This window comes from Thamnophis sirtalis, unplaced genomic scaffold (genome assembly GCF_051295495.1).
Source record: "Thamnophis sirtalis isolate CommonGarterSnake01/CBP01778 unplaced genomic scaffold, rThaSir2_p1.2 scaffold_2, whole genome shotgun sequence".
Classification (NCBI taxonomy): domain Eukaryota; kingdom Metazoa; phylum Chordata; class Lepidosauria; order Squamata; family Natricidae; genus Thamnophis; species Thamnophis sirtalis.
In genome coordinates this window covers 139,557,700-139,571,816 of record NW_028261382.1, presented here as the reverse complement: position 1 = coordinate 139,571,816, position 14,117 = coordinate 139,557,700, and the positions used below count along the sequence as shown (strand labels likewise).

At 37.9% G+C, this 14,117-nt stretch overlaps 1 protein-coding gene across 1 annotated transcript in view; it reads left to right on the top strand.

The window, feature by feature from the left end:
• The first annotated feature begins 1,205 nt into the window (after positions 1-1,205).
• The window catches only part of LOC148049206 (DGAT1/2-independent enzyme synthesizing storage lipids-like), a 29,826-nt gene continuing 16,914 nt past the window's right edge, over positions 1,206-14,117 (top strand). The window contains exons 1-4 of the mRNA XM_087707053.1: positions 1,206-1,225; positions 1,892-2,190; positions 7,199-7,363; positions 7,518-7,711. Coding sequence (XP_087563179.1) covers positions 1,899-2,190; positions 7,199-7,363; positions 7,518-7,711 — 651 coding nt within the window. The 5' untranslated portion in view covers positions 1,206-1,225; positions 1,892-1,898. The remainder of the gene's footprint in view (positions 1,226-1,891; positions 2,191-7,198; positions 7,364-7,517; positions 7,712-14,117) is intronic.

Here is a 14,117-nt window from a genome sequence, read left to right as displayed (position 1 = left end):
TTTAAGTACCTCTAAAGATTTTAGTTCCATCACCCCTCTTTCTGAGATAAGAAGTTGTCTATAGGTGGTTCTATCGTGTTTTTGTTCTACATTCATATTTTCAATTGCATGTCTAGGAATTGCCCACATGGGCACTTTATCATTTAGTTTATGTTGATATTTTTTCCAAACCCGCAATAAAGCATTTCTTAAGATGTGATTTTTAAATTTCTTATCCGTTTTTTTGTTAAATAACAGGTAAGCATGCCAACCATATAACAAATCATATCCCTTGATATTCAAAATTCTGTCATTAGTTAGATGAATCCAATCACTAATTGCAGATAATGCCACTGCGTCATAGTATAATTTTAAGTTAGGTAATTTCAATCCTCCTCTTTCACGTGCATCTTGCATTATTTTCATCTTTACCCTCGGCTTCTTTCCTGCCCACACAAATTTGTTGATACCCTTCTGCCATTCTAAAAGATTCGCATCTCTTTTAAGTATTGGTAACATTTGAAAAAGAAATAAAAATTTTGGTAAAATGTTCATTTTTACTGCCGCTATTCTACCCAGCAAGGACAAATGCAGTTTTTCCCACCTTTTCAACTCCAACTGTGTACTATGCCAAAGTGATTCATAATTATACTTGTATAATTTCCCATTTGAGATTGAGATATTAACTCCAAGATATTTAACTTTTTTAACTACCTCACATCTTAGCGTCGCCCCCAGTTCTTCCTTCTGTTTGATAGTCATATTTATAGCTATTATTTTGGTTTTTCCTAGATTTATTTTAAATCCCGAGACTTGACCATATTGATTGATCGTATTCAATAATACAACTTTTTACAGAGTTGTATAAAGGGGATAAAATTAAGGACGGAGATATAGACAAATACCTAGATAAAGAGAAAATCCCCCTAGTCAGAGAAGAACATAGGCATAAGCTGAACCAACCTATAACCTCTGGGGAAATTTTGCAGGCAATTAAACAATTAAAGTTAGGGAAAGCACCAGGCACAGATGGTTTAACAGCTGTTTATTATAAATATCTACAGTTAGAAATGGTAGAACCCCTCAGAGAACTATTCAATAAAATTCAATCGGGAGGGAAAGTGCCTCCCTCGTGGAAGACTGCGTTCATATCGTTGATACCCAAAGAAGATCAAGACCTTACCCAACCAAAAAATTACAGACCTATTTCATTACTTAATGTAGATTATAAAATTTTTACTAAAATATCAGCAAATAGGCTAATGGGGGTAACTCAGCAACTGATACATACCGATCAAACTGGTTTTATACAGGGCAGACAGATGAAGGATAACGTTAGATTAATTATCAACGCTTTAGAATACCTGGGAAAGAACAATCAAATCCCGGCCGCATTCATATTTTTGGATGCGGAGAAAGCCTTTGATCGAGTTAATTGGCAATTCCTGCTGAAGACATTGCAAAAAATGCAGATAGGAGATGGCTTTTTACGGTCAATTGGTGCAATATATCAGCAGCAAACAGCCCAGATCATTGTCAATGGAAGTCTGACAGACTCCTTTCAAATTGAAAAAGGTACAAGACAGGGCTGTCCTCTGTCCCCATTATTGTTTATTATAACTTTGGAAATACTGTTGAATAAGATACGGGGCCTGGGCGGTCTAAAAGGGATCAAAATTAGACAGCAAGAATATAGAGTTCGTGCATTTGCGGATGATCTGGTTATAATATTGGAACAACCGCAGGAATCTAGTAGGAAAGTGTCATTATCTTGTATGCAATGTCAGCTGATATTCTGCTGGTTTTCCTAGAGCTCATAATAAAGCTTGCTTGTTTGTTTATTTTTCATTTCCAGGAAGAAATACTTTATTTGTGAATGGATTTCAATTTATATACTGACTTGAAGTCTGACTTCAAACATGTCTGAGGAAAATATATATTATACCTTAGGAAATGAATTTACCATCTGGTCAACTTGCATTTTGGAAGGATGGTCAGGGTTTATTGTATATCCCTTAACTTTGATAGTAATTCTGATAATTTTATATTATCCCATTTTATCTATGTTGTCTCTCATGTATCTATACAATACAATAATTTTTGTATGGAAAATGCTTGGCAATCTGCCAGATGATATCGAAAGCAAAAAATGGGACAAGCCAAAGAAATATTTGGCACTGGCAGCTAAGTGGCATGGAAAAATACTGCACAGTAAGTATATCTTAATTCATTCTTTAGGCAGGGGTGAGGAATTTATTATCACCCTTGGCATCATTCTTCTGGTCAACCATAATCAGCAGTCATGTCCATGTTGGGATCATTATATTCCTAAAAATAACTAGAAAAATGTATATTTTTCATGTCCAATGGTACAAAATATCAAAAATCAAATATGAATGTTCCCAAGAGGAGAAAAGGGTAACAGGATGGATCTCAAATCTTGGGAAACAATAGTACACACCATTGTCCTCCCCTGTGGGATACGGACCAAGCCCAGTTTATCTGACAAATGGCTATCCAATATCTTCTTAAAAACTTCCAGTGTTGGAGCATTCACAACTTCTGGAGACAAGCTGTTCCACTGATTAATTGTTCTAAATGTCAGGAAATTTATCCTCAGTTCTAAGTTGCTTCTCTCTGTGAATAGTTTCCACCCATTGCTTCTTGTTCTACCCTCAGATGCCTTAGAGAATAGTTTGACTCCCTCTTCTTTGTGGCAACCCCTGAGATTTTGGAATACTGCTATCATGTCTTCCCTTCATTTCATTAAACTAGACATAACCAGTTCCTGCAACCATTCTTCATATGTTTTAATCTCCAGTTCCTAATCATCTTTGTTGCCCTTCTCTTCACTCTTTCTAGAGTCTCCACATCTTTTCTACATCATGGTGACCAAAACTAAATTCAGTATTCCAAGTGTGGCGTTACTAAGACATTATAAAGTGGTATTAACACTTCATGTGATCTTGATTCTATCCCTCTGTTTATGTAGCCTAGAACTGTGTTGACTTTTTTGGCAGCTGCTGCACACTGCTGGCTCATACTTAAATGGTTACCCACTAGGACTTGAAGATCCCTCTCATGGTTACTACTATTGACCAAGGTCCCACCTATAATGTGCCTGTGCATTTCATTTTTCTTGCCTAAATGTAGAACCTTACTCTTTTCAGCATTGAATTTCAAGATCTTTCTGTATCTTAAGTCTATCTTCTGGAGTGTTGACTATTCCTGCCAGCTTGGTGTCATCTGCAAATTTGATGAGTTCCCCATTTATTCCCTCATCCAAATCATTGAGGAAGATGTTGAAGAGTATTGGGCCTAAAACAGAGCCTTGGGGTACTCCAATGCATACTTCCCTCCATGTAGATGCAGTTCCATTGAGGGGTACACGTTGAGTGCGGTTGGTCAGCCAGTTAAGAATCCATCTGGTGGTGATGCTGTCCAACCCACATTCTTCTACTTTATCTAGTAGTAGGTTATGGTCTACCTTATCAAATGCTTTACTGAAATCCAAGTAAACTATATCGACGGCACTACTCTGGTCCACTAATTTTGTCACTTTGTCATATAATGCAATAAGATTAGTCTGGCATAATCTGTTTTTGACAAACCCATGTTGGCTATTACTTTGTTTGCTTCTAGGTGTTCACTAATTCATTGCTTGATTATCTTTTCCAGAATCTTTCCTGGTATTGAGGTCAGGCTGAAAGGTCTATAGTTTCCTGGATCTGTTTTTTCCCCTTTTTTGAAGATGGGAACCACATCAGCTTTTTTCCAGTCCTCTGGCAGTTCCCTAGTGCTCCAGGATCTCTGAAAGATATAGTTCAGTGGTTCTGACATCTCTTCTGCCAGTTCCTTCAGAACCCTGGGGTGTAATCCATTTGGTCCTGGTGATTTGAACTCGTCTAGGGTAGACACTAGGTGCTCACTTACCATTATCTTCCCTATTTCAACTTGTGTTTCTAATCTGATTTTTGTGGTGCTGTTTTTGTTAGGTTGGACTGTTTTATCCCTTTGTGTAAAGACAGATGCAAAAAATGAGTTAAATATTCTGCTCTCTCCTTGTTGCTTGTCATTTTCTTGCCACTTTCTCCCAGCAATGGACCAAATATTTCCTTAACCTTTTTCTTGTTTTTAATATGTTGGAAGAAGCTCTTCTTTTGTTGTTATTTCTTACTTTTGTGGCAAGCCTTTCCTCATTGTGAGCGTTAACTTCCCTTACTTCATTTTTACAGGCTTGGGCTATTTGTTGATATTCTGCCTTAGTCTGAATGTTATCAGAAACCTGTGTCCTCCCCCTGTCCCATTACTCCGAGGAGGCTCAGGGTCCTTCCCAGCAATCCAGTTAAAATTTTATTTTGTCACTTAATGATCAAAACTAGGACAGTTAGGATTACTGTCATTGAGAAAAGTGGTGACATGGTGTTTGCTTAACAATTGCTTCACTCAACAACTCAAATTTTGGGTGCAATTCTGATTGTATGTGAAGCATGACCTGTTAAGTCCAAAGGTTTCAGTCAGTTCAGTAACTGTTTAAAAGCTGATCCCTTTACATTTTATACTAACCCTTATCAGAAACAGGATTGGCAACCAAAGATAAATCAATTGAAGTAGCAAAAGGGCACCGAGATTACCTGAGAGATCCAATAGACAGCGTTCCCTGTAAGGTGCACGCGTGAGCAGCCGCGCAGGTAACAAAAAAACACCGCACACAAGTTTCAAAGTGCAGTGCAGTGTTTTTTAATGCCTTTAAATGTGACTGAAAATATCCCCCTTCCCTCCCTTTTGAACTCTGATTTCTGATTGGTGAAATCAAGGAAGACTCTGCCCGGAGATCGATGACGCTGCAGAAGGGAGACTTCCCATTGGTCCTCTGGGGCTTCGTCAGTTCCTGGGAAAACGGGATTCGCTGGTTGTAGCCTGTGTTTCTCTGCACATCTGGGGTTTCTCAGGCATTGCCTCGTCTGAAGCCCCGTTCTGGGCTCAGCATTTTTTCTGCGATCCCTTTGTTTTGGGGAGAGAGGGAAGCAGCGTGGAGTTGGACTGTTTGAGCCAAAGGGGTCCATGGGATCTTGAGACTTGATTTTTGAGCAGTACCAATCCTTTCCACTCTTTCCTTTTACTTTCTGTCCTTCTTCTAACTTCTGTTCTTTTTCCTTTCCTTTCTCTTTGCCTTTCCTTCTTTTCCTTTTCTTTCTCCTTTCCTTTCCTTTTTCTTTTCCTTTCTCCTTTCCTTCTTTCCTTTTTCCTTTCCTTCTTTTCTATTTCCTTTCTCTTTTTCTTTCCTTTCTCTTTTCCTTTCCTTTCTTCTTTCCCATTTCCTTTCCTTTTTCCTTTTCTTCCTTTCTATTTCCTTTCTCTTTTCCTTTCCTTTCTTCTTTCCTTTCCTTTTTCCTTTCCTTTTTCCTTTCCTTCTTTTCTATTTCCTTTCCTTTTTCCTTTCCTTTTCTTGTTTCCCATTTTCTTTCCTTTCCCTCCCCCTCCCCTTCCTCCCTTCCTGGGGCTCTGAGGGAGAGGGAGAGGCGCCTTTTCCTCCTTGCCCCCCTCCTAACATCTGCTCTGATGGCAATTATGGCTAAAAAAATTCAGGTGCTCAGGCATGAAAATGTGCTGCTCGAACACTATACTTTTCCGCACACACTGAAAAAAAATTAGAGGGAACATTGCCAATAAGGTGCAGAGAGATGTCCATAAAAACTTTACAGAGGAAATAAATAGAAAATTAACTCCACAAATGGCAAAAGAAATAAGACTACATGTTTTCTGGAAGGACATAGGTATATATGAAATTTGATAATAAAAAATAATAATAATAGCTAAGTTTGATGATTAGTAAATAGGAATTTAGTAACTCTTTAGATTCTTACTTAAATAAATAGTTGATAATGGTAACAAGGTATATTTCTATGTTGGCTGGAGGTGAGGAAGCTGGATATAAGTAATAAATGATTTTGTTACAAACATTAATGATAATAATAATAATGATGAAATGATAAGACTTATAGTTAATGACATATATATATGTACTGGCTTAATATAAGGAATTTGGATATAAATTGCAAACAATGATTTGGGAAAAAAGGTTTAGAAATTTAAATAATTAATTCTTTTTTTGAATATGTTATAAAGGTATAATGTTATTGGATATATGAAAGTAGATAAAAAAATTAACGAAGTTTTATAATTAGTAAGTAATAATTTGGTAACATAGATGGTTATGTTAAAAAATAATTGATAAGGGCAATAAGGTATACATATATGTTGGTTTGATGAGAAGAAAATAGATATAACAGTAAAAGATTTTTTGTTAACCAGTATTAATTATAACAACTAACAATGGAATAATAAGGATAAATGATATAGTTAATGATACATACATGTACCACAACAACAAAAGGAACGTGGACACAAATTGTAAACAGTGATTTGAGGGGAGAAAAGGACTTAGATATCTTGTCAATTTTTGTTTAGAATATGTTATAAAGGTTTAAGGCTATTGGATTACTCTGTAATAATTAATGAAATGTCATTAGGTGGTTGTGTTTTTTAACTATGGATTATTCTAAGCAAAAGGACATTAAAACAATTTCAGTTAAATGAGAACTATGATATGTTGAAAGTAAGACTCATCAAGAACTTTGATACACGATATGAATGTAAGTAATGACTGTGGAAGAGATGCACGAAAACTAATTGTAACCAATTGACACACTTTCTACAAGATGTAATGTAAGATGATTATTTGTGTGTGTGTTGTTTGTTTAGTAAAAAAAAAAAGTTTAAAAAACATTTTATATGTCTGTTAATAATTCTGGAAATGTAAGCAGAATACCAAAATTGTCTTTTAAAAATGTTTTACAATGGCCAAAATATCCTAAGATTGTATTGAGATATTTAAGATATAAGATAAGCTTTTATGTCAGTTTAATTGGTATAAATTGATATGAATCTAAGTGACTTATAGGAAATTAGAAGGCATGTGTAGAGTCACAAAGGTAATAATACCCAAATCTCAGGAGGTTCTGATTGATGTTGATGTTCTGATTGATCAATGCGACAGAGTGTTATTCCAGAAGTGACATATGATTTAAAATATTTAGCTTCACAAGTAGCTAAGAAAGGTAAGAAAAAAGCAATTTTTCTATACAATCATATTTTCTTCTGGAAGAGACCCTTGTGAAACAATATTGAAGCCATTTCATTGTTCCACTATTAACAGATTATGAGGTTTCTGGAGTAGAAAATCTACCAAAAGAACCAGCAATCTTTGTTTTTTACCATGGAGCCTTTCCAAAGGACATCTATTTTTTTGTCCATAAGATGTATAGACTTACTGGGAAATTTTGGTATTGTGTGATGCATCACACTCTTTTTTGTCTACCAGGTAAAAATACTATATGTTTAGTTTTAATAATCATCAAAAGACATTGATTCAGTGGTGTGGAAAGTCCAATTTTTCTTCTTTAAACTCTTAGCTGAATTATCATGTTTTCTTTTACAAGCAAGAACTGAATGATTTTTTAGGTCTGCTTTTGCAGGACTAACTCTGTACCGTGACCTCCATCACACTGTTCATCCTACAAGAGAAAAGAGTATAGACATTCTGAAACAAGGGAACCACCTGATAGTTGCACCAGGGGGACTGCGAGAGCAGAACTATGGAAATAATCATTACAAACTAATATGGGGGAAACGGACAGGATTTGCTTATACAGCAATCAATGCAAAAGTGGTGAGCCATTTGTCATTTTCCTAGTCCTGCTCTTAATTGAAAAATGTATTTGTAAATACTATGCTTCCATTTCATATCAATCATTTATATCTATTGGCAAATGAACAGAAAAGGGAATGCAACCACCAATCAGATTTGACAGACCAGGAAATGGCGAATCTGTCCTTTCTTATGCTCCAAAAAATTGGTTTCTTTGCACATACTACTATTATCCATATATTTCTCTTTCATTTAAAATTTATGGATTTTTTTATTGGCAACGTTTTACATTAGTATTATGTTTTCCTATTCTAATTGCAATATTATTTTTTCTTCTTTTTCTTTTTGTTATTCACATGCTAGCTACATCCCTAGTTCATCTACACGCTCAATTTTCACTGATACTATTGATAATTGTCACTGTAAGGGCCTAATTTGTTGAGGAATACTTATCTTCTCTGGGATTTTCTTTCTTTTCTGTTTCGTTTTTCAAAAATAGGTTGTGTTCTCTGCTGATATTCCTTTTTAAGTTTATATCATGTTGTATGAAATAATATTTCATGCAGGCTTTATGGGAATATCAAATATTTAATAATATTTTTTAAAAAAATATTAATTTCTTCTTGCAGTCCTAAATTATTCTTTTTATGTATCAACCTTTCATTTAATTCCCATCAAAAGAATAAGATTTTCTCTATGTTACATTCCTAGAATTAAATGGGAAAGAGAAAGTGCCAGTTGGAAATTTGATCCATGATAATCCCTGTCCTATAAGAGACAGTGAAACCCAGCATTTGCCAAAAGATGCTGAGTCCAATTAGATGCATGAGAATTCAGGATTGAAGAAAAATTGAAGGACAGTCAAGCATTCCAGAAGATGAGTTCAAACTACATTTAGTAAGATAGAGCAATGGTTGCAGTGTTTTAAAATCTCAGAAGAAAATATCTGAAAGGAAGTCAAAAGATGCAATGTCCTTAGATTGTGTCAGCACTCCTCCATTGAATAATTAGGAAAGAAAACCACGAGACTCCATTGATAGAAATCAAGTGTACTTTTACTAATTATAAATGATCAGAAGCGTAGCAAAGCAAAGACTGATTATTTAGGCGCAAAAGCGAATGATATATAGAATAACCCATTCCCCACCTCTTGGCATCCCAGTTATAGTCCAGTCATAATTCTCCCAAGTGTCAGGTGTGAGATAACTTCGAAAGGCATCACCAAGATGGAATGTCGGTGCCGTTGGCCTTGGCGGGAAACCTCCTCCGCATGCGCAGTAAGACAGGCAGCAGAACTCCAGAATCTTCCTCCAGCACAAGTAGTAAATCCCTCCCAAATACCATGCCCCCCTCCCCGTTTCAATGGCAGCCGAAGCAGCAGCAAAGCAGAGGCTGACATCTGGCCCTCCTCCGGAAAAAGGCGGTTAGGCCTGGAAAACGACAAAACACAAACAAACAGACGAACAACAAAAAACAGGAAAAGAAAAAAATGGGGGGGAGAGAAAGTCAGGAAGGAGAGTCAACTAGGGTTTGTCAGGATAAGCAGAATAGAACTGGCAGAGCAGCTGGGGAGCCTGGAGATGGGACTTGTCCACCCACTCGGCATGAGACGGAGGAAAATGCTTCCAAGCCACAAGGTACCGAAGCCGATTTCACCTTCGCCGAGAGTCCAATATTTCCCGGACCTCAAAATGCTGTTCACCATCAATCAATAGGGGGGCAGGTGGCAGATCCACTGGCGGATGTAAAGATGAAAAACGAACAGGTTTAATGAGATTAATGTGGAAAACAGGATATACACGGTTGAGGTGCTTGGGTAACTGTAAGCGAACCGAAACAGGATTGATGACCTTGATTATGGGAAACGGGCCCACATATGTTGGCCCCAACTTCTTTGATTTCTGCGTAGTTTGAAGGAACTTTGTATCAGCCAGCTTCTTATGCGCGCGATGCGCAGCATCCAAAGTACAAAGTGCCAAAGGCCAAATATGCCGCAACCACTCACTCCACTCAGAGATGGATGAAACCTGTGGCTGCTCAAGAGGAACTTCTAGAATAGGAACAAAGTCCTGGCCAAATACAACTCAAAAAGGTTGCTATGTACAGAATTATTATAAGCCACTTCTGCATGCGGCAACACGTCCACCCAATCATCTTGCTGGTAATTAATGAAACAACGTAAATATTGTTCTAGAACAGAATTAGTCCTCTCGCAAGCCCCATTAGTCTGAGGGTGGTGGGCGGAGCTTAGACCCTGGGCGGAGCCAATGCGCTTAAGAAATTCTTTCCAGAAGACGGAAGTGAATTGCACGCCTCTATCAAAAATGATGCGATCAGGCACACCATGCAAACGGTAAACATGAGAAATGAAAAGTTTAGCGAGTGCCTTTGCAGAAGGAATCTTAGGGCAAGGAATAAAATGAACTTGCTTGGAAAAAAAGTCAGTAACCACCCATATGACAGTGTGCCCCTGGCTCTCAGGAAGTTCGACAATGAAGTCCATAGAAATCTCCTTCCAGGGGGCGACAAGGCGAGCTACAGTCTGGAGCAAACCCTTCGGTTTCCCCGGCGGGCATTTAGTGGCCGCACAAACAGGACAGCTGGCGACGTAATGTTCAATGTCTTTCTTTAAAGAGGGCCACCAAACTGCCGTTTCACCAGATGCAGCATCTTCACAAATCCAAAGTGCCCCGCCAACTTGGAATCATGAGCGCGTTGAGATCGGAAAGAAAATCTTGAGACACCTTTGAGCATGCCTGTTGCCTAGTAACAACAGGAGCAGCAAGACTGGACGTGGGAACCACAGGCTGGATAACGCTGAGCTTAGAGCAGTTGTATTGAGGGAGTCTGGACAAAGCATCAGCCATGAAATTCTTCCCTCCCGGGATGTACTTTTTTTTTTTTAAATAGTTTTTATTAAACATTATTACCTTTAAAAACAGAAAGAAAAATATAACAACATAAGAAAAGACAAAACATACATAACAATATAAAGTAAATATACAGCCTTTTGTATTGGCATTCATTAGTTATACATTTTTTAAGCGTAAAACATACAGATACAAATACAATTTTAAACATACAACCCCCCTCCCCTCCCCCCCGCAGTGACAGTCATTCACAGCCCAACTTTTTTCTTTCCTTCCTCATTGTTAGGTCTCTAAGCCACATCTTCTCATTACAAAGTTCAGGGATCTATTACAATACCCATGTTCACTTTTAACTTTCCCCATTTTAAGTCCCTGCTGTTCTCCTTGTCGCCCACATATACCATAAGTTCCAGCTAAGACAATGTTCCGTTTCTCCTTTGTCCCTCAGCCAACCCGTCATTCTATCCATTTCTGCACATTCATAGATCTTTTCAATTATAGCATCTTCCGACGGTATGATAGTGGATTTCCAAAATTGTGCATAAGTTATTCTTGCGGCCACAATTATATGTAGGCTCAAATGCCATATTGAACTGCTTATGTTTTCTGGTTTAATGCTTAGTAGAAGGTTCTTGGTTCTCCATTCCATGTTTGCCCCGGTAACCTCTTTTAGCCATTTTTTAATCCTTTTCCAATATTTCGTGGCCTCAGTACAGGACCACCAAATATGGTAGAATGTGCCATCCTTTCTTCCACATTTCCAACACAATGGAGATAACCCAGGGAACATCTTGGCTAACCTCATTGGGGGGAAGTGCCACCTATAAACCATCTTGTATATGTTTTCTTTGAATGCTGTAGATATTGTAAGTTTAATGGTCTTACTCCATAGATCCCACCATTTGCCCATTTCAATTTCATAGCCAAGGTTTCTCTCCCATGCTATTAGAAGGCTTTTGTCCATCTCTTCATTAGCATCTTGGCAGGTCAAAAATTGGTAAATCTTCGATAACATTTTCTTGTCTTCACCAAACAAAATCTTATCTAGCCCCTGGGGGTTTGGGTAGATCCCAAAACGTACCTTATCACTTTTAAACCTGTTTCTAACCTGTAAATATTCCCACCATTCCAAATTCCTGCCCTGCTGCTCTAATTCCATCTTTGTTTTCATGTTGCCATCTTCTGTCATGATGTCTTTATATGTTATGTTTCTTGTCCAATTAAATACACTGGGATGCGTTAAGGCCTCTAATGGTGCCAACCAGCACGGAACCCTAAGATAGTATTTTTTCCTCATCTTTTCCCAGACCCCCATCAAAATCTTCCGAATATAATGTCCCATGAAATACCTATGGGAGGTGTCTCTTTCTTGCCAGAGGGAGGTGTGCCATCCCTGAGGGACGTCATGTCCCTCTATAGCCAATAGGCGCCTTCTACTCAACATCACCCAATCTTTCACCCATGTCATAATTGCTGCATTATAGTATGCTTCCCAGTTGGGTACTCCGAAGCCTCCCAGTTCTCTACATTTTTGCAATATTTGGGCTTTAATTCGTGCTTTCTTGCCTTGCCATATAAATTGAGTCACTATTGTCTCCAAAGATTTTTTAAAAAATTTGTCCAATTTAGTTGGTGCCGTTTGAACCGAAACAAAAATTTTGGTAATACATATGTCTTGACTGTCACAATCCTGCCCATCAGAGACAGTTGTTTGCCACTCCAATTAGTCATATCTTTAGATACCTGCTGTAGCAATTTCATATAGTTATCTACCTTGATAGAGGAACATCTCTCCGTGAGCCAAATTCCCAAGTATTGTACTTTATGGGCCATGTTAATCCCTAACAGGCTTTGTACTTCCCTTTTCTGGTTCAGAGTCATATTCTTAATTAACAGTTTTGTCTTCTCTTTGTTTATATGTAGCCCCGCTATCCTACCGTACTCCTCTATTTTACGTAAAAGTTGTCTCCCAGAAGCCATAGGATCCTCCAGGATAAAAACAAGGTCATCGGCGAAAGCCTGGACCTTAAATTCCTGAGCTTTAGCTCGTAACCCTTTAATTTGTGTGTCACTTCTCACTATTCTAAGAAGGGGTTCTAATGTGAGGATAAACAGTAGGGGGGATAACGGGCATCCTTGTCTTGTGCCTTTACCAAGCTCAATATCACCCGCCTCTTCTCCGTTTACCAATAATGTTGCGGTTTGTCGTACATAAATTGCCCGAATTGCATTTAAGAAGTTTTCTCCAAACTTCATATTTTCTAGTTGTGACAACATAAAGTTCCAATTTACCCGATCAAAAGCCTTTTGTGCATCAAGAAACATAAAGGCCACTTGTTTATCTGGCCGAGCTTCATAATATTCTAAGGCATCCAAAATAATTCTAACATTATCTTTCAAATGCCTTGACGGCAGGAAGCCGTTCTGATCAGGGTGTATAAATTTATTAAGGAAGAATTTAAGTCTATCTGCCAGTATAGCTGCAAAGATTTTATAATCCACATTCAAAAGTGAAATGGGCCTATAGTTTTTAATTTGGGTGCGGTCAGCTCCAGCTTTAGGCAAAAGGGTTATATAAGCCTCAGCCCATGATTTCGGTGCGATAGAATCCATCAAGACAGCATTAAATATTACTATCATCTCTTGTCCTAAAATTTCCAAAAAAGATTTATAGATTTCAACTGGCAAACCATCCATGCCAGGAGTTTTGTTGTTTTCCATTTTTTTTGACTGCCTTTTCTAATTCATCTATTGTTATCTTTTGGTTCAGTACCCCTTTTGCTTCATTTGAGATCTTGGGTAGATTTGCATTGTCTAAAAATTCCTTAATTTGGTCTTCAGAAACTTCTTCCCTACTATATAGTTGCTGAAAAAAACCTTGGATAATTTCCTGTTTCTCCCCCTTGGTTTCTACTAATTCCCCTTTACTATTCTGCAGTTGAGCTATACGTCTGCTCTCTCTTTCTTTTCGAAGTCTATAACCGGTTTGTTAGCATGCGACCCGGTTTGTTAGCATGCTCAAAAAAGTTTTGCTTAATCCCCCTAAGTTTCCGAGCGACATCCTCCTGGTCTAGAAGAGAGATCCCGTGCTTAATTCTAGCCATTTCTTCTTTTTTCCTATTATCTAGTGGGTTCTGTTGCATGGCTTTTTCTACCACCTCCAGTTTAGCTACCCATTTTGCCCTCTCTTCTAATTTTTTCCTGTGTGTGCCTGTTGTATGTTTAATAGCTAGGCCTCTCATATAAGCCTTGGCTGTATCCCAAAGTATTTGTGGGGTTACTCCTTTCCTATTTTCTTCAAAAAAAAAAAACTCATTTCCCTTTTAAACATTTGCTGAAATTCTTGTTCTTTCACTATCTCTGTATTTATCATCCACCTTCTCTTCCTCCCCTGCCTTACTCCTTTCCACACCAATAAGAGTGGATTATGATTGGCCCAGGTATTAACCTCAATTGCTGCTTCCTTAATCAAGTCCCCAATTTCTGGTGTCAACCAGCCCATGTCGATCCTAGAACAGGATTGATGTCTATGTGAAAAGAAAGTAAATTGTTGTTTC